This window comes from Primulina tabacum, chromosome 18, assembly GCF_025594145.1.
Source record: "Primulina tabacum isolate GXHZ01 chromosome 18, ASM2559414v2, whole genome shotgun sequence".
NCBI classification, from domain to species: Eukaryota; Viridiplantae; Streptophyta; class Magnoliopsida; order Lamiales; family Gesneriaceae; genus Primulina; species Primulina tabacum.
In genome coordinates, this window is record NC_134567.1 from 24388846 (window position 1) to 24410862 (window position 22017).

The 22017-nt window shown below is 34.0% G+C and overlaps 1 protein-coding gene, 1 long non-coding RNA gene and 1 pseudogene across 8 annotated transcripts; 1 reads left to right on the top strand and 2 right to left on the bottom strand.

Annotated features, from left to right (window-relative positions):
• Window positions 1-38: 38 nt before the first annotated feature.
• LOC142533241 (uncharacterized) lies at window positions 39-7598 on the top strand. The gene is made up of 2 exons (XR_012816702.1): window positions 39-207; window positions 6633-7598. It is a non-coding gene; the product is annotated as an uncharacterized LOC142533241 (long non-coding RNA).
• LOC142533240 (tubulin beta-1 chain-like) lies at window positions 7396-10285 on the bottom strand (annotated as a pseudogene).
• A 1699-nt stretch (window positions 10286-11984) lies between these two features.
• Window positions 11985-21893, bottom strand: LOC142533866 (arginine--tRNA ligase, chloroplastic/mitochondrial-like). 7 transcript variants are annotated; one of them, XM_075640778.1, is made up of 19 exons: window positions 21660-21797; window positions 18729-18914; window positions 17957-18027; window positions 17636-17775; window positions 17389-17464; window positions 17204-17305; window positions 16905-17120; window positions 16052-16132; window positions 15603-15686; window positions 15312-15416; window positions 14653-14831; window positions 14250-14334; window positions 13954-14140; window positions 13771-13840; window positions 13499-13568; window positions 13156-13245; window positions 12857-12925; window positions 12455-12553; window positions 11985-12253 (listed from the first exon to the last, which is right to left on the bottom strand). In XM_075640778.1, the coding sequence occupies exons 2-19, from the start codon at window positions 18775-18777 to the stop codon at window positions 12143-12145; spliced, it is 1884 nt and encodes a 627-aa protein (XP_075496893.1). In that variant the 5' UTR covers window positions 18778-18914; window positions 21660-21797; the 3' UTR covers window positions 11985-12142. The 7 variants fall into 7 exon arrangements, with proteins under 7 accessions (XP_075496893.1, XP_075496894.1, XP_075496896.1 ...); XM_075640779.1 differs by lacking the exon at window positions 21660-21797 and adding an exon at window positions 19333-19636; XM_075640781.1 differs by lacking the exon at window positions 21660-21797 and adding an exon at window positions 18530-18617 and having other exon boundaries at window positions 17957-18031; window positions 18729-19296.
• Window positions 21894-22017: the final 124 nt, after the last annotated feature.

A 22017-nucleotide genomic window follows, 5' to 3' on the forward strand; every position in this document is an offset into this window, starting at 1 on the left:
AATATTTATTTAAAAAACTCTTATCTTATCCTTTTTCTACGTGTTTTTCACTATTCTATTTGTAGTTTTCTCTCTTGTTTAATGTACTCTGTTTTTTTTTTCCTTATGTTTTTAAAATCAAATAGAAGGTGGAAAATGTGAGAAAACAATACAAAAAGTTGAAGGCCGAGAATTCAGACTTAAAATCTATGAAACTGTTGTGAAAAAGTAAAAATTTATGGTAAAAAGTAAAAATCTCAAAAACTCAAAATTTACCAAACAACATACTTTATAATATTTTTCTCTCTACTCAATTGTGATTTTCTTCACAAATGAGAGATCTATTTATAGAAATTTTTACAAATAATCCAAAAATAAAATACATCATTACCTAGATCATCACACACTAATTTTCAATATTCAACACCTAATTTTACCTAATTTTCAACATTCAACATTCACATTTTCAACACAAATATTTTTCACATTTTTAAATAATTTTTCAACACTCCCCCTTGTGATGATGATCATAATGATTGTCTTCATTACGTGTTTTTATACTGCCTCGTTAAAAACCTTACTAGGAAAAACCCATTGGGATAAAAACCATAGTAAGGGAAAAAGAGTGCAGTCACGTAAACTCCCCCTCATGTTGACACGAACAATTCTTTACAAATTTCGTAGATTGCGCATCCCAATATTATATATGTGCTTTCTGAATATTGTCGTAGGAAGTGCCTTTATGAAGAGATCTGATGAGTTTTCACTTGATTGAATGTGACGAACATCAATACATTTATTCTTCTCAAGCTCCTTGGTGAATGCGAAGAACTTAGGAGGAATATGTTTAGTTCTGTCGCTTTTTATGTATCCTTCTTTCATTTGAGCAACACATGCAGCATTATCTTCATATAGTATCACAGGCTTCTCGTCAAATGATAATCCGCATGAGATTTGGATATGTTGAGTCATTGATTTTAACCACACACATTCACGGCTTGCTTCATGTAGTGCAATAATCTCGGCATGATTTGATGAAGTTGTTACAAGTGTTTGTTTCTGTGAACGCCAAGAAATTGCAGTGCCTCCACGAGTAAATACATATCCAGTTTGGGAACGTGCCTTGTGTGGATCAGATAAGTATCCAGCATCGGCATAACCAATTATACTTGGATTAGCATCTTTTGAATACAAAAGTCCCAAGTCTGTCGTTCCTCGTAGATAACGGAATATATGTTTAATTCCATTCCAATGTCTCTTTGTTGGAAATGTGCTAAATCTTGCCAATAAATTTACGGCAAAAGATATATCAGGCCTTGTACAAATTGTAAGATAAATAAGGACACCGATAGCACTTAAATATGGTACTTCTGGACCAAGAATATCTTCATTATCTTCACATGGACGGAATGGATCCTTTTCTATGTTTAATTATCTAACAACCATTGGAGTACTTAAAGGATTTGCTTTATCCATATTAAAACGTTTAAGGATCTTTTCTGTATAATTTGTCTGGTGAACAAATATTCCACATTCTTTTTGTTCAATTTGTAAATCCAAACAATACTTGGTTTTCCAAGATCTTTCATTTCAAATTCTTCCTTCAAGTATGACACAACTTCTTGAATTTCTTTATTCGTTCCAATGATGTTTAAATCATCAACATATACAGCAATAATTACGCATCCGGATGTTGTTTTCTTAATGAAAACACAAGGGCATATTGAATTATTTGCATATCCCTTTTTCATCAAGTGATCACTTAGCCGATTATACCACATTCGGCCGGATTACTTTAACCCATATAATGATATTTGTAATTTCACAGAATAACATTCTCTAGGTTTTGAACTTTGTGCTTCAGGCATCTTAAATCTTTCAGGCATTTTCATATATATATTACTATCAAGTGATCCATATAAGTAAGCTGTAACAACATCCATAAGACGCATTTCTAAATTTTCAGATACCGCCAAGCTAATCAAATACCGGAACGTAATTGCATCCATTACAGGAGAATACGTTTCTTCATAATCAATTTCAGGCCTTTGAGAAAAACCTTATGCAACAAGTCGAGCTTTATATCTTACTATTTCATTTTTCTCATTTTGCTTTCGAATAAAAACCCATTTGTATCCAACAGATTTTACACCTTCAGGTGTAAGGACTATAGGTCCAAAAACATTACTTTTATTCAGCGAATCCAATTCAACCTGGATGGCTTCTTTCCATTTTATCCAATCATGCCGATTTTTACATTCACCAAAAGATTTTGGTTCATGATCTTCATTATCATTTATGATGTCGATTGCCACATTATAATAAAATATATCATCAATTTCTTCTATATCTTTTCGGTTCCATATTTTTCCAGTATTAATGTAATTGATAGAGATTTCACGATTCTCGTCAGTTTGTGGTTCTGACAGAACATTTTCATCATCGTGTGTTTCTTCAGGAACATCATTCTCTATTTCGTGATTATCATGTGTTTCTTCATGAACATCATTTTCTCTTTTGTGATAATTATGTTTCTCTATGAATTTTTTTTTTCGAGGATTTTTATCCTTGGAACCGACTGGCCTTCCACGCTTCAGGCGTTTAATGACATCATGAGTATCTTCAATTTGTTTCTTCGGAATTTCAATTCGAGCAGGGGCGTTTGCAGCATGTATATATGATTTAGTTACCCCTTTTGTGTCTGCAAATGCATCTGGTATTTGATTTGCTATTCTTTGCAAGTGCACAATTTGCTGTACATCTTTTTCACATTGTTTTGTTCTTGGATCCAGATGTAACAATGATGATACATACCATGTAATTTCTTTTTCAGTATGTTTCTGTTCTCCCCCTAACATTGGGAATATTTCCTCATTAAAATGACAATCAGCAAAACGTGCTGTGAACACGTCGCCTGTCTGAGGTTCAAGATATCGAATGATTGATGGACTATCATAACCGATATAAATTTCAATCTTTCTTTGAGGTCCCATTTTCTTTCGTTGCGGTGGTGCAATAGGCACATACACCATACATCCAAAAATTCTCAGATGAGAAATGTCTGGTTCTTTACCAAATGCAAGCTGCAATGGAGAGTATTTATGATATGCACTTGGTCTAATGCGAATTAGCGAATTAATGCAGCAACATGTAAAATTGCATGTCCCCATATAGAAATAGGGAGCTTTGTTTTCATAATCATTGGTCTAGAAATCATTTGCAGACGTTTAATCAATGATTCAGCCAATCCATTCTGTGTATGTACATGAGCAACAGGATGCTCAACAATGATCTCATAGACATACAATAATCATTGAAAGTCTGGGAAGTAAATTCTCCAACATTATCAAGTCTAGTTTTCTTGATTGTATAATCGGGAAATTGATTCTTCAATTTTATTATTTGAGCAAGTAATCTTGCAAATGCAACATTTCAAGTTGACAATAAACATACATGTGACCATCTGCTGGAGGCATCAATCAATATCATAAAGTATCTAAATGGTCCACATGGTGGATGAATTGGTCCACAAATATCACCCTGAATACGTTCAAGAAACATTGGTGATTCAGTTTGGATTTTGGCTTGTGATGGTCTTATAATAAGTTTTCCAAGAGAACATGATTTACATTGAAACTTATTATTCTGAAAGATCTTCTGGTCTTTCAGCGGATGGCCATGTGTATTTTTTATAATTCTTCACATCATTGTTGAACCAGGAAGTCCTAATCGATCATGCCAATTGATCAGTATTGAAGAATTATCAACTACCATGTTTGATTCAATTGGACTTATGTATGTATAATGCAATCCAGTAGGGAGCATTGGTAGTTTTTCAACTACATATTTCTTTCCTGATTTGTATGTGGTAAGACACATATATTTCTCATTCCCTTCATTCATTGTTTGAGTATCATACCCATGGGATATATATCATTAAAACTCAACAAATTTCTTTTTGATTGTGGTGAATACAAAGCATCATTGATCAAAAATTTTGTACCATTAGGTAACAAAAATTGTGCTTTACCACAACCTTTAATCAAGTTTACAGGACCTGATATTGTATTCACCCTTATTTTTGTTGGTTTTAGTTCCAAGAAATATCTTTTATCTCGGAGGATACTGTGTGTTGTACCACTATCAGGTATGCAAACTTCAGCTTTGTTCGTAGCATTTTCCATATTTGAACTTCAAAAAAATATACAATGAAAAAAAATTATTGACAATACATATGAAATTAATTGAAAAATACAACACATATCATAATTGTACAATAAAATATTATCATATGAATACATGAAAAATAAATTATTTTACACTTATATTTTACCAATATATTGTTCATTTTCGGAGAAATCATTGAGAAAATCTGCAGCATCAATATTTTTCATTTTTATCTCACCAACATATTGATCATTTCCAGAGAAATCATTCATAAAATCATCAGCATCAAAATGAGTTGAATCACTCAAATGGTCACTGCGTTCAGTGAAGTTGGTCTCTTTTTCTTTCCCCTTTATCGATTCTTTATAGAGCTTGCAAAGGTGCTCTGGGACTCGACAAATACGAGACCAATGTCCTGGAGTGCCGCATCTGAAACAAGAACTTTCAAATCATTTTGAGTGATTATCATTAACACTCATATTCTCATGATGCCTTTTCGGTGGGTGGTTCGTGACGCCCTTTTGAGATGAGTTATAAAAATAACTATCTCGATTGTTCTCAAAACCACGGCCTCGACCACGGCCACGACCATTTCCTCGTCCACATCCACGTCCTCGTCCACGACCTCGACCAAAACCTTGTCTTTGAATTTGATTTTGATTTCCAGGTTTAAATTCATTTTTACTTACAGCATTTACTTCTGGAAATGCTGTTGATCCAGTGGGTCGGGACTGATGATTTCTCATCAACAGCTCGTTGTTCTTTTCCGCCACAAGAAGACATGCGATGAGTTCAGAATATCTCGCAAATCCACGCACTCTATATTGTTGCTGTAGTGTTATATTTGATGCGTGAAACGTGGAAAATGTTTTTTCAAGCATTTCCGATTCTGTAACCTCATGTCCACAAAATTTTAACTGCGAGATTATTCTATACATCGCTGAATTGTAATCACTGACTTTTTTAAAGTCTTGGAATCTTAACATATTCCATTCATCACGGGCGGTCGGAAGTATAACTTCCCTTATATGTTCAAATCTCTCTTTTAATCCTTTCCACATAGCCATGTGATCTTTTTCGATGAGATATTCACATTTTAAACCTTCATCAAGGTGTCGTCGTAAAAATATTATAGCTTTTGCTTTTTCTTGTGACGAAGATATACCATTTTCTTTAATGGTCTCGCTTAGACCCAATGACTCAAGATGCATTTCTACATCAAGAGTCCATGGCATATAGTTTTTCCCAGTAATATCAAGAGCGATGAATTCGAGCTTTGCCAAGTTTGCCATGGTGGTACTAAAAATTACGATACATTTTATTAGTTAATGAATATTGCAATATAAAATAATGGATAAACAACAAGTACAAGTATTCGTAAAAATAAAAAAAACACACGATGAGGATATTCTCCGATAAATACAAGACTGATGAGTATGATAACCAAAATAATTAAAAATAACCTCGTGAAATCCATCTTCTTTTTTCTTCGAAAATTTGATGAAGAATAATTTTTAGAGAAGAAGAGAAAGTTGGAGTGATTGAATATATTTGTGAGATTGTATTTATAGAGAAAAAACTAGCCGTTTTGTTACCGTTTATTACCGTTGGTGTATAAAAAAATAAATGTATGTATTTGTATAATTTTATGGTAATAATATGGTGTATATAATATTAGTCATGTTTAAATAATTATGTATATCATATCACATTATTATAATGAGGTGTCATAAGTTATTTTGTTTAAAAACATTATATGCTTTTATACTTGTCGTATCCCTTACCGGGAGTGTGAGATGTCGTCTTAACATCCTCCCAGGATTTATAACAAGTTTTTGAAAATTTATTTGTATTATTTCTAATAATAACATTATATTATATATTAAATATATACACAATAAATAAATAACAGTATAATAAATATTATTAATTTTGTTACCTTTTTCTTCTGATTGGAGTTTGGAAAATGATGGAGGACTTTTAGAGCTTCGTGCTGATAACGTGTGGTGAAAAAGTAAAAATTTATGGTAAAAAATAAAAATCTCAAAAACTCAAAATTTACCTAACAACACACTTTATAATATTTTTCTTTCTACTCAATTGTGATTTTCTTCACAAATGAGAGATCTATTTATAGAAATTTTTTACAAATAATCCAAAAATAAAATACATCATTACCTACATCATCACACACTAATTTTCAACATTCAACACCTAATTTTACCTAATTTTCAACATTCAACATTCACATTTTCAAACACAAATATTTTTCACATTTTTAAATAATTTTTCAACAGAAACAAGAGGTATAAACCCATCACTTTCATGAATTTTTTTTACCGAATAAGAAATTCACATTATTCGATTGCGAATTATGATGTGACAAATCATATAATAATAATTAGTATTATTATATATGAGATGGATGTTTTTGCTATTATTTTGGTTTATTTGGTGACCGTATTTATCTTCTTTACAGGCACTAGAAACTCGCCAAAGAAAAGAAGAGCCTGAAAGGTACATGGGAAGATTTCTGAACCTTGGAATGGATTTTATCCAGCATGATGAAACTATCATGTTGCCTCATCGCCAGCCGTTCGTTGCTGATCAGACGGCTCATAAACTTTATCTTCCGTTTGGGCCCATTAGAACCCAAGTGTACCCACCTAATAATGGGCTTGAGTCGGTCAACCGTATCGGCCCAACCTAACTGCTGAAGAGGCTTTTGGGGTGGACTCAACTCAGCCGTTGGATGAGAATCAAGAGATAGCTGATAAGCGGGTCAGATTTGCTGAAGCTAGGAGGATGAGGAAGGGAATAATCCAGATTAAGTCCATGAGGAACGCTTGTGGTATAAAAATACCAAGAACATGATATTAATTACTCTTTTTTCAAAATTTAGGATTGACTTAGTAGTAGAGAACTTTTTAAATGATCATTAATTCGATATTTGCATTCTTCTATTGGTATTGGTTTTCAAAATAGCATTTACCCCAAAAATCTTTTTTTGCCACATTTCATGTTTTGGCAACTGTGACATGAGTCTGAGCCTATATGTTATATAGAGTTTCATTTAACTTTTAACAGAGGGAGGGGTCTCCTGGTTTGGCCCATAATTAATCTCCAAGCAGAATACACTGATCATACTGGGGGAAATATTACATTTACCAAACAAATGCATTTAAAACACATTGACAAATAATATTCATACTAAACACAGTACATAACATCAAACTTGTGGAAAACACATCAGCAAACTGGAAGAATGAGAACACAACAAAGAAAATGTTACACGATACATGGAAGAAACAAAACGGGAATGCGATCTCAAATCTCCTATTTCTAATAATATTTCATCTGCTATCTCATGTGTATAGATGAACGATAATGTGTCTTAAAATAATTTATTCCACATATCATCATCTAAATATATGAAATGAAACACAATTGTGTGGTAGAAGATTTGAGAGCGCAGAAAGTAATGAGAATACTACCATATTAACCTTCGTAAACCTCTTCACCACCCTCGTGTTCATACTCTTCATCGTCGTCTGCAGTGGCATCTTGATATTGCTGGTACTCTACCACCAGATCATTCATATTACTCTCAGCTTCAGTGAACTCCATTTCATCCATGCCTTCCCCGGTATACCAGTGCAAGAAAGCCTTCCGACGGAACATGGCAGTGAATTGTTCACTCACTCTCCTAAACATTTCTTGAATTGATATCGAATTTCCAATGAAAGTGGATGCCATTTTCAGACCTCGAGGTGGGATGTCACACACACTAGATTTCACATTATTTGGGATCCACTCAACAAAGTATGATGAGTTCTTGTTCTGCACATTAAGCATCTGTTCATCCACCTCTTTGGTGCTCATTTTCCCACGGAACATGGCAGAGGCGGTCAGATAGCGACCATGACGAGGATCAGCAGCACACATCATGTTCTTGGCATCCCACATTTGTTGAGTTAGCTAGGGAACGGTGAGAGAGATGTATTGCTGGGATCCACGAGAGGTGAGTGGGGTGAATCCCACCATGAAGAAATGGAGTCGTGGGAAAGGTATCAAGTTCACTGCGAGTTTTCTGAGATCGGAATTGAGCTGACCAGGGAACCTTAAAGAACAGGTTACTCCACTCATAGTTGCAGAGATCAAGTGGTTCAAGTCTCCAACTGGCAAAAAAAAAAATTGTTTTTTCCTGGGAAAAAAAAATGATTCAATAACTTGCAGTCTCAACAGAAAGAGCTTGTTTGATACAGAAGATTCTTAGAAGAAAAGGTGACACTTGGTTGGGATTTTACTTTTTAAAGATAAATTAAAAACAACGAATTAAAAACCAAGAGATGTGGCTTTTTATATGATTTCTTGAAGTAACTAAATAGTTGCTTACAGCTAGGAGTGCTGAGCTTCAACGTCCTGAAACAGATGTCATAGAGCGCTTCATTGTCAAGTACCATGCATTCATCTGCGTTCTCCACCAATTGGTGCACAGAAAGTGTAGCATTATATGGTTCAACAACAGTGTCGGAGACCTTTGGTGAAGGGAAAACAGAAAACGTAAGCATCATCCTGTCTGGATATTCCTCTCTGATCTTTGAAATCAAGAGGGTACCCATGCCATATCCCGTGCCGCCTCCCAGTGAACGGCAAACCTGGAACCCTGACCATGTGAAACCAATGAAAATTTAATGACTGTCTGGGGAATTCTTCTTCCCCTTGTTTTTATTGGAAGAATTGCATAGTGATTAAAAACTTGATCAACTATATTATAGAAGGGGAAAACACGTGAGATCCTCAAGCAACGAGCAATGTCATACTAACGTGAACAAAATGCTATGTGTTAAAACTTCAGCAGTACAGTAAGTGTCCCAATATAATTGGAAGCAATGAAACATACTAAAATCAAATACAATAGCAAAAAAATTATAAAAACTAATATTTGTAATTTGCATCTGGTATGGAGTTCCCAAGTCCCATTAACAATAAATATGGTTATACGCATATATCTCAATTCAAGAAGGCAGACACTCTGTGAGGCGCAAGCATAATTTTGCAACAGAAGGATGTTCCCCACAGACTCTACCATCAAAATGCAAAACAACGTAATAAAGTTGAACGATCAATAATTAGCTCATGAAAATCGACATTTTCACCCAATTCAACGATCACAAATGTCTTGATTTTATATATAAAAAAAACTCCAAAAGAGCATCCGAAAATTACAATAAACTAGTGACACGACTCAAGCACAAGTACAATTCCAAATCTAGATCAAATTCTCAGTAAACCAACATCACATGAACGCATTTATCAATACGCTCAAGATCTACCATCAATGAGCAAACCAAAGCTAACAAGGAACCCGAAAGTAAATTATGTATCACATTTTTTTTCAAATATTCCCATTTCCCACAAAAAACCATAACGCCTCAAACCATGCAGATATACAAAATGTAACCATGCATCAACTGATTAATTCGCACGATGACAATTAGGAAACAAGAAAAGAGAAGATGAAGGATCAGGTAACAAACCTTGCAAGCAATCACAATTTTCAGCCTCTTTCCTGACAACATCAAGCACCGAATCAATCAACTCCGCTCCCTCGGTATAATGTCCCTTAGCCCAATTATTCCCGGCACCAGACTGTCCAAACACAAAGTTATCAGGGCGGAAGACCTGTCCATACGTGCCGGATCTAATAGCGTCCATTGTCCCAGGCTCGAGATCCATGAGCACCGCACGAGGCACGTACCTCCCACCCGACGCTTCGTTGAAATAGACATTGATCCGTTCCAACTGAGTGTCAGACGATCCGTCTCCGCTGAATTTCCCGGTCGGATCCACACCGTGCTCATCGCAAATCACTTCCCAGAATTTGGACCCGATCTGGTTTCCGCATTGCCCTCCCTGAATGTGTAAGATTTCCCTCATTTCTCGGTCTTCTTAAACCGTATTCTTGCCGTGCTTTTGCAAAATGTGAAATGTAGAGTGCGAGGATTTAACGGAGGGAGGTGGAGGTTAATATTTGAAGAAGAGACTCGTGGTTCTCTCTCCAAATACTAACTCAAAATCGTGTTTCAGATTTACAGAGTTGTCAAGAAAATGATTGATGGGTAGGGGAATTGGAGGGAAGTGAACTGAGAGAGCATAAGCTGTAAGGCCATCTCCAATCCATATCCTCTAATTTTCATTTTCTATCCTTCAAAATAGAGATCCATGATCTCTATTTTCAAACACCTTCTCCAACCCATATCCTCTAAATATTACCAAATACTCTATTTCTTTAATTTATTTTATTTTCAACTCATATCCTCTAAATATTACCAAATAATTTTTTTTAATTTATTTCATTTTCGAACACATACACACATATAATTAATTAATTTCATAATATATTATTTAACTAAATTTAATTAATTCGCTAAACATGGCACAACTACATGTAATTCGTTTATTAATTTTCAAAAGGACTATATGGCAATTTTTAAAATATCTATTTTGTAATTATTTTTCACCCCTTTTCAATCCTCTATATGAACAGTGATACTCCATAAATAGAGGATCACTGTTGCATACTCTAAAATGGAGGAAACAAATAGAGTACGGTTGGAGAAGATTTCATCCTCCATAATAGAGGATTCCTCCATTATGGAGGACGGTTGGAGATGCCCTAATAAGTAATATGTATATATATATATATATATGGATCCATTTGTAATTTAAATAATGAAGTTTAAATATTTTGCAATCACTATAAATAAATGATTCTCAGTTTTTGATTTAGAGTAGGTCTCTTGTGAGACGGTTTCACAGATCTTTATCTGTGAGACGGGTCAATCCTACCGATATTCACAATAAAAAGTAATATTCTTAGCATAAAAAATAATATTTTTTCATGAATGATCCAAATAAGAGATCCGTATTACGAAATTGATCTGTGATATCGTCTCACAAAAGTTTTTGTGTTTGACTTAAAAATGTCTGTGTTTCATAAACTCAAATTTTGCAATAACTTCGACCTATATGCTATTCTATTTCAATTTTTAATTAAAAAAATAGTGTTAAAATCACTTGTCTATATAAAAAAAATCCTCACTTCTCATATTGTCAGATTTGTTTTCAAAAACTGCTTATTCCCGATTTTTCTCAATTTTGTATAATTAATAAATTTAATCACTTTTACAAAAATATGATCTTATGCAAACAATCTTAGTAAGACTGTTGGATTTTATTTGATATTTTTTGAAGTACATTATTGAATAGAAATATAAACTAAATTAATGGGATAAAATGTACTAATTAATCACAAACCGTTGAATTTGTGTTTATTAGATTCAGCAAATATTAAATAAATTTTACGTACAACACGTGCATCCAACAATTACTAGCAAAAAATAATATATGTTCATATGAGATATAGATCTTAAAGTTATTTTTCCCATTAATATTTATCATTTATGTATAAATCATTATCCAAACCTATTGAACATATGATTTTTCATTAAAAAATATCCACAAGTCTTAATTTATCATAATTAAAACACACTGCAGGTCAATTTTGTGACACGAATATCATACTCAACTTGATCCATAAAAAAATATTAATTTTAAATATCAAATCGATCTATCTCACCGAATACCTACTCATTAAAGTAATAATTCCACAAATAAATAGGATCAATAGTTGTACCACATATTAAGTAGACCACATGACTTAGTTTCAACCGTGTATCGTGCAAACATACAATAGCTGCATCAGATAATTTCTATGTAAAGATCATTCAATATTGCTTTTGCTGAAACTATCAAACACAAGGTAACAATGTATCTGAAAAAACTCACAAATGGCTTATAATTTGTGATTAAGGTAACGGAAATTGTAAAGCCTACAATTGAATATGAAACGTCTTGTATCAAATAAACTGACTTAATATGCCTGTTCAATGACAGATAAATATCTCAAGAATTTTTTTTAAAAAAATATGGCTCAAATTTTGTACACTGGGGTGATTCCAAGCACATGAAAACATTTTCTCATGACAATTGCCGTCGCCTCACATAGCAACAGTCTACTTGTCTCCTCCGCCGAGCCAACAACCTACAAGTTTAGTAAAATCATGTTTAAACACAAATTGTCTCACAATCCCTATATGTCAACAGATAGGCATTTGAACACCAAATGGTTGGGATCATGCCATGTCATAGCCATTGCTATGGCATGGCCATTTGGATATGAGAACGCCCTGCTCTGGATCAATTACCAGCATTTTTCTTGATGCAAAATGAATGAACGTCATACCTGGCAGTTGGTGTAGAATTTTGTGAAGTGTTCGGATAAATTGTACAAGTATTCACACAGCACATTCGGTAAAAGATTAGTGCATGACTCTTCAACATGCTGTAAAGAAGTGCAAAAGTATAGTAAGATCAAACGGAATATGATGATGTCAGAGTAGTTATCTCTATAATCAGGGCCTAGTTTACATAACAATTCACATCAAGTTAAATACTTCTTGTATGGCCTAAACTGATGGATGTATCAGTATCATGTGTATTTCATGTGGGACTGACACTTAGGACTGACACTTATTTCAAGTCCACAGGTGTATATTACATTCTCTCAATTCAACATAAACTCGATCTAATTCCATCAATAATGAGTGCATCCAAGAAGGAATATCATGGCAAAATAGTTAGTTACCTCTGCAAACTGTAGCAAATGAAGCCCCAACCTGCGTTCGTCGGGATGAGCCAAGTCTATCAACCCTTTCTGTTGCAAAAGTAAACAAGAACGTTTGCTGTGAATCATGAGTTAACTTTGAATTTGGTCAAGCGCAAAATATGTTCCTCAATAGTGTATGTTAATTTCGACTTTGATATTTGAGTTTCCTTTTATATAAGATAAGCAGAGAATAAAAGCAATTAGAACACATCACAGAAACACTAGAATGTGTATCACCATATTAAGATCAGAAGAATCTTATAAGTAAGTCGTCCCACCTTTTTCAACTCTTCCATGTCTTTACCCGATTTCCTGATAATTGAACAGATTCGAGCATGTGCATACAGCAAATACACAGCAGTATTCCCCTGCCCAAAAAGGAACAAAGTAATAAGCAATAAAAAAAGGATATCTGATAAGAATTCTAATTAATGTACCAGAACAAAGGAAAAAGCCCAATCAGGTGGAGGCAATAAGAGGAAGGACAGTTTTATTGATTTGATGCAGCAAAGAACAGCATTTCATTAGAGGCGAAAAGTAAATTTTGCTATAGTTATATTGCCCAGAATAAACTAATACATCACAATTTAGTATGTAACTCATAGAATCCAATGGGCATACCTTGTCATTGAGCATTTGATGAAAACTAAATGTATAATTAGTCGTCCTGTTATTCTTCAGGTCAGCATATCTGTTTAATATACAGCAAAAACCATTACTTAATGATTCCAGAAGTAAAATCTAGGGAAAATTACAAAGCGCTTCCTCTAAACCAAACATACAAGTGATCCGTATATGGATCAATTCTTTGTGATGAACTAAAGATGTTTATCATAGAGATAAATTGCTAATTTCTCGGGACTCTTCATTAACTCAAAATGAAGGACACTCACTTAACAGCCCCATATCCAACCGCTTCAGCAATTTCATCAAGTTCAACTTCAGTCCACTCTTTCGCCTTACCTGACCAGGTTCAGATTTCAAAAGATTAATTTAATGGTACAAGTAACAAAAGATAAACAATTCAGCAAAGCAAATTGAGAGAAACAATGCAAGAATTGCACATGGCAACAAACCTCTTTCAGTTAAGGTAGCTTTGCATTTACTTTTGGCTTCATCAAGTAAATCAACTAGTTTGACAGTTTCAGTACTTCGAGTACGGAATCGTTTTCCATCCTCTCCTAAAACAAGCCCAAACCCTACGTGACTAGCTCTAGGATAACTATTGACATCAGCTGGAAGCCAATCAGCCCGTCTAGCTGCCTGAAAGAACAGTCCATAAAGCTCTGTAGCCTTCTCCAATACAGGAAGACGAACAGTGCGCCAATAATATAGACAAGATGCGTACAAGAAGAAAAATGTTCAAACTTACTGTGAAGAACATTTCGAAGTGCTCACGTTGGCCAACATCAGTTACATAGATAATCCAATCAACCTTTTCTTCATTCAGTCGATACCTATAAAGAAAAATAAATCGTTTCACACTTTGCATTGGCAGAAGGCGGTACAAACATCGAGTGCAAGTTTCGAACTCCCAAGTAAAGATTAAATACTAAAATTTAGTTAACCAAAATTAGTTTTTAGTAGACATCATTGATACAAATACGCAAAATAGTGGTAAAAATATTCAGAAAATTATCTAAGAAATGTTTCAGAACAGGAAAAAAATGGTTGAAACAAGATAATCAAAATTCAAACAATTAAAAAAAAGGAAAGAACACAGAGAACTGCCTCGAATACAAGATGAATCCATGTACACAAAATTCAAAGCTCACCACAGAGCAGCAAGATCAGTTGAGGCATAGTTGAAGCCACCATCCCTTTTCACAACAATAAGCGGTATAGCTTTTCCTTCAATAAAAATAACACGAGCACCTTCACTTTCCTGAATCAATCCCTTCTCACTCAACAACTCTAAAACCCGTGGAATATATGGATTGTAAAAACTTTCACCCTGGTGAAACGGACATGTTCAACCAAAAAATAAATTAATTAATTAACTTTAATAGCATCACATAAATATAATCAATCACCTACCAGGCCAATTACTACGTCATAAATATTAATAACTAAATTACAAAAAGTAATATATTTTGTATTAGCCACCACACCATAAGATTGTCTATCAACTGCATAGACTGCATAGTGCATTTTGGTAATACTCTGATGCATATACAGAATCAGGCTATCATAAATCTAGCATTCAATGGAATTGTTACAGTACAAGGTCTACACAATGAGCAATTCCAACTCTCAGTAGACGAGTTAGAGGCAGCAAACAAAAAATGAAATGGCGTCGTGCCGTTGAGGTCTCGAGGAACAAATGCACCCATATTACATATTTCTAGAACAAAATAATATTAAAAAAACACACATTCCATTAAAATTAAAATAAACCAGTATGAATAACTTTACTCAGATAGTTGTGCAGTACCTTTTCCTCCAAATGTACTCCAAGCCGCTGATAAACTTTCTCATATCCTCTTCGGCTAATTTCACAAATGTGAGCCCACGCATCTCTATACTTCTGCACTCCGGTCTTTACCGTGTACAGTCATAGCATCAGGTACCAAAAACAAAAACACTGATCAGTAACCACATGGCTTCATGCTTTGATTTGACAAAAAATATTAACAGGTCATAATTGCTTGTCAAGGCTTGAAGCATGAAGAACCAAACAATTACAAGAACTCAAACTCAAATCCTTGAGCTATAATTAACACACCTGGAGACTGACCACCGCCCTTTGTGCCCTCTCCTTGAAATCGGGATCATTATCAAATCTCTGCTTTGAGGCCTTGTAGAATGCCTGATTAAGAAGAAAGACAGTGGTTCATGGGACCCTTCACCATAACTCCATTATTCTTTTATAGAAATAAAGCATTTAGATTTGTTCTCATGCACATAAGTGTAGCCAATATTCACTCTTCAAAAACTGAAATTTTAAAAGAATAAAAAGTTAATGTTAAAAAGAAATTCCAGAGTATATACAAGGCTAATAAAATGCAATAAAATGCAATGAGAATGAATATTCCACAAGCTTCTGGTTGCTCAGATCTTATGCAATCAGCCTGGTTATGTACAAAGACCATTTTCAGTCTCCACGTCGTTAGTGTAATTAGTGAGGAATACAACAATCTACAAGATGTTAGGTATTCATATTCATTCTCTCACCTCCAGATCTCCAATGGCTTGATCGCTTGAAACTTCTCCACTTGGAAACTTTTCAAAAAGGTACTCAATCAACATACCAAACTGCAAAGCATTTCCCACAACCTTTAGTGTTCATGATAGAAATAACAAAAGAATCTTTATAATAATCATTCACTTGCATCAGCAAATTATTGAACCATAAAATCAATTCCATAGTTGTCCAGAAAAGAGAAAATGGAAAAAAGGAACGAAGAACTATAGCAATCCAAATATTTTCCTTCTAAAAGACACATTCTACCCATAATTTTTTAACATATAATCTCATTGGTCATGTTCGGGTGACTACAATAGATTTGAGACCCAAACCCTTTCAAACTAATATTAAGAAAAACCGCTAAATGAAACCATTATTTAAAGCAATAAAAAATTACAAGGGAGGTAAATTAGTCTAAGACCTCACTAGTAGCCAAAAAGATCCCCAAAAAAAACCCCGAGAATTACAACTTCACGAGAACTAACTTAAACCCTAAACTGAGCTACAAGGCTAATGACACATTACTAAAACAGTTACGTGGACTTACGAGAAGTACGTAAATAAGGCAATCCAATCCAATCAATCTTACAAAGAAGTTGGAGGTGAGCATTGAATTCATGTTCAAGTTAGGAGTTGAAACCTCTGTTCTCAAATGCTTCATAAATAATTGAAGGGAAAAAACTTAAACATCAATAGCTAATCCACGAGTATATAGGATTGATTAATACCAAAAGCTACTCCACAAATAAATTAGCTAATAAGAAAGGTGTTCATGACAAGAAAATCAATCATTTTTCTAAATAAGACCATAGCATCTTTAAGACTGATAAATATATCCACCTGTGTGCCCCAGTCGCCGACATGGTTCCTCCTTAGAACCTCCACATTTGAGAATTCCAGCATACGAGCAATTGTATCTCCAATGATTGTTGATCGTAAGTGACCGACATGCATTTCTTTTGCTATGTTAGGTGAGGAGAAATCAACCACGGCTCTTTTCACCTGAAGCTTAGGAGCCCATGTTTCTATACCATTGACTAGCATCTTTTGAATGCTCTGCACCAAAATTAGGTAATACTTTACTAAAAAAACACACACGCGAAAGTTTAGCTTAAAGAGAAGTCCTCTATGTTAATTACTTTTGCTATGTATTGCCGAGACACTACAACATTTATGAATCCAGCTCCAGCTATTGTGCATGAATCTATAATCTCAGACACGGGAAGATTTTCCCTGATGGCCTATAAAGCAAAAATACATTTTACAAACATTAAATTCTATAATAACACTTTCTTTAAGAAAAAGCGCAAGAAAACATCAGTACCTGTCCAATTGGTTGTGGGCCTCTAAATTGAGTACCCTTGCCTTTAACTTTTGACCATAATCCCATGGCATTGTTGCTGTAACAACAAAAAAGGATTCCATAATTAACAAACACAGAGATCATAGGTCATATAAAGTTATCTGATGCAAGATACAAAGAAAGAAAACGAATCATAAAATAAGAAAGTTGCGACCAACTTGCTTTTCCAATAGTTCTACACTATAACCTTAAAAGAAATGCACCATACCATTGATAATCACCAAACTCGGGTTTTTGGCATATAGCAATAGAGGGATCTATGTCCACCTCCTCAGGGACAGTCAATCTCAATGACTCTTCAAATATCTTCTCTAGTTTTTGTTTAAGACTTCCCACAATCTCCTGGTCCTGCTCAAATGGGCATGCACCCAAAACATCAAAAAAGCTCACCACAAAAGTTGCAACCAATTTTCTAACTATCAAGTTCAGTAAGTGATGTGTCACTGATTGACATCGGAATTACAATATCAGTAAGTGTTTTGTTTGCCTTAGATGTGAAGCATCGTAGAAATGGGTTACAACAACTCACATTTGACATAGTTGATAGAGACTGTGCCTTCACCGAGCAGCAGCAAAGTTTTCGAGAAGTTCTAATAATACCTGTCTAGTTTCATGAGAACCACGAGAACTTACAAAAAAGCACCAGCGTGTTGTTGCATTTTGGATGAAAACATAGAAACTGCGGAAACTTAATGAAAGTAGCATCAACACACGACATAAATTAATAGATAGGTCACCGAAGGTTTGATTCTTTTGGGAGACACGTGTGCCATTCAGAATTTTGGAAAGGTGTTTAAAAAACATGAAATTTAAGCAACTATTACAAAACAGATGTGTTTTCATGCCTTGTACATTTGCATTCCCTGCAAAACTTACTCTGTAACAGTAACAATGATCCCATTGCATCACAACCATTCAGAACCCATTTTAATCAATTGCAGGTGAATTTGGACACACTCGCTCAGTCCAGACTTACTCAAAAAACCAATGTATATTATTTTAGAAATATCAACATATGAAACTTCAAAAATGTTCAGCAAAAATCACACACTTTGTGGTTATCTAATAAATTCACAAGCTCAGGTTTTGCGTATCACAAAACCTTGTATCAAGAATATGGGGCAAGCTTCAAACCATTGTGAATGCTTCAAGTTAAAGTTAACTAGTTCCTGTAAACTTATGTTGAACCACTGCAACGAAGGGATTCCAAATATCAGAATAATAGCAGTCCAACTCATCCACACACTCAATATACATAAAACGTGGAGAACTTTGGATGAAATGAGCGGAGAACTACATACCAACTGATAAACTTGTAATTGGGCTGGCAAAAGTAGCACTTAGTGACATCTCAACGCCGAGTGATGATGAGGAAATAAATTATGATGTTCAACAAGATGAAAAGACGTGTATTTATAAAGCTTCGTGTTGGTGTATTGTTGATTCCAACAACAACAAAAAATCGTCAGTTCGCATTCTGAGAGAGCCTGCACACATATTCAAAAGTTTCGAACCAGTATAGAACACAAAATAGAAAATAAACCAACAGATAACAATTATAGATATAGCAAACAAGACCTAGCACTATTAATAACATGAAGTATATACTACCATACATTAATATCATTCACACCTTTCGACAAAGCCGTCTAGATAACTACAATATTAAAAAAAAGAACATGTTGAATAATACAAAATTAGGTTTCTTATTCACATCTTTAATTGACACGATATTTTTCTAGATCAAGATTTCGCAAATACTGAAAAGTTGAAGGAAAAATCATCGTGTTTTTACTCGAAAACTAACACATTAACAATCTCCGAAAACTTGAGGAATCTTTAAAAAAAATGGATAGAAAAACAAAATTCTTTTAAAAAAAGAAGCATTAAAGCTACTGACTGCACCTCAAATTATACATAAGAGCAGAAGAACGCGCCGGTCGTGAGGTGTGGGAGCAGTTAGTGAGGGAGGAAACGAGAGAGGAGAGAGGAGGCGCCGATGAGAAGAAGCTTACATAAGAAGATTGTGTGGCGCTTGGCACTTGACTTTTGGGTTATTCTATTATTATAGATAACTGTATATATATCTAGTTAGGGTGTGTTTGGTACAAGTGATGAGATAAATAAATGATTGATTATGCTATAGATAACCAAATTGATATATTATTAATCAAACATTATGTGATACTATTAAGATTGTTTGGTTCAACATTTTGAAGATATGATTAGCTTTTAAATATTAATAAATTTACTATTATACCCTTGCTAAGTTTACTTATTTGTTGTACACATCTGAAAGCAATACATAATATTAGATAATAATAATAATAATAATGTTAATAATAAAGATATTAATAATCTTTGAATTAATAAGTGTAAATATCATTAAATTAAATATAATATAATCTTTTATTCAATAAATAACGTAACCCACCACTTGGATTCAATAATCCACCTAAAATCTGAAATTACAGAAAACAAATATAATTAAACCCTTTTCATTTTTAAGAACTTGAATCAAGCCGTTGGTCATCATTTCTAGTTCATTTTTTATTTTGGAACTGAAACCAAGTTCTAATTCAAAGATTTCGTTAAGGCTTTAGATATCTCCCTTATATGTGTTATAACCGAGTCGGACTTCCATGATTTTACAATCGTTCAACTACTCGTAGTTCAATCAAGAATCATATACCATACTTGAATTTGATTTGTTTGTGTATTAGAGCACCAAAGTCTGGGCTTGAAAAGTAGGAACTTCTTCAAAAAATTGTTAAATGATCAGCTTATGATTATGAAATAGACAACTCTTTTTAGCATACTTGAGATAAACACCACTGAAATAGCCTCAATAAATAATTTTCAAACTTGATCCATTTTCAGTAGCTCACATGGAGATGATCAAATCTCTTTCTATAAGCCGAAAATGCAAGTGATTCATCGACTCATATATTCATACATACTGTAACTATACAACAACAGATAGTACCAAAACCAAACCAAGCAACCTCATGCACAGACAACACAAGGAGCACAATTTTTTAACCTCTTCTTCCAAAACACAGGAAATCTCATAAAATCCCCTAAATACAGACTTTATACATCGTATATTCCATTCAGCAATGTGACCACAAGATATTTTTCCTCAAACATGGCAACTCGTTAGAAATACAGAGGTTGAGTAACTCGTTGGTTTGCATCTTCAATTTGATTGCTAACAATTCACAATAAATTTTCTTGTTTTTATCAGCCAAATAAACAATAACTTCTATCCAATCATTGATCTTTTAATTTCACAATATTTTAGATGCAAATACATATCAGAAATCAGTGTATGGAACAAAAATCTATAATCATCTAATGTTTCATTATCTGCACTAAACGATGTCTAACCAATAAAAACATTAAGATGCTACATGAGATTACTTTCTCAGAAGGAAAACGAACCACATCTTCAAGCATTTCTTCTCGAAACACAATGCCAACAACCAATCCACCACACTACTTTTTAAAATAAAATGTCGGGCCGCTTAGAAAAGTGGAGCACTCTTGGCACAAAAGATTTTAGCCACACAGAATATTGGAATACGATCATTAAAGTGTACACTAATTGGCAACTCAAATGCGTAAGTCAAAAACCAATAAAGAAACGTAATCCAAAGACAGCTTAAACCTTAAGAACAAAAGAGTGGATTTATAATTAAGCAGAGATGGGAGCAACTCACAAGTAATTCACATATTCAAAAGCAAGTCCAGTGAAACATGGATCAGATACAATGAATGAACTATTGCACATTGACAGTCCACTGGTCCAGTGAAACACATTTTCGGCAAATCCATTTATTTACTCTCCAACTGATGAAAAATAAAAACTTGAAGGCATATTGGAATCAAGACAAACAAGCTTTAGTCTCTTGAGTAGATCAAGTCACAGAAAAGTCTATTAACATCAATGCACCTTCATCATACCAGGAAAGCCTCAAAAAAACAAGTTTCTCTACTATTAATAACACGACCCAAAATCTATCAAGCCCAAAGAGAAAACAAAACCCCCAACAAATAATAATATTTCACAATCCTAAAGCAATTCATCACGTTTAAAATGATTCCCACATACCAGAAATCATTCTACCTTGGACAAATCTCAATAACACCGATTCAGATATACAAATTAGGAGAGATCTTTGCGTTATACAATTTCGGTGTATATACGATTTAATCAAATGTATACTCACTTTTTGAGAAGAGGCGGCGACTGGCTGAGGGCTGAGGGCTGAGCAGCTGAGGCGCAAAGGGAGGGAAGAGGGAAGAGCGAAGAGCCGAAGAGTGGAGAGTAGAATACTAGAAATTAGAATTAGGAATTTAGTTTTTTTATTTCTTAATTTAAAATATAAAACATTATATATATATATACTTAGGTAAGGGCACCTCAATTTTTGAGGTGTCTTACCCATATTTATATTTTAACACATGATTATTTATATAGACTAACTAACCATGTGTTTATATTTGTTTAGGTTTTATTTAACAATGTAATTATTAAAGCTATATGTATTATGAGTATAACAATTTTTTATTTATCTGTAACGTATC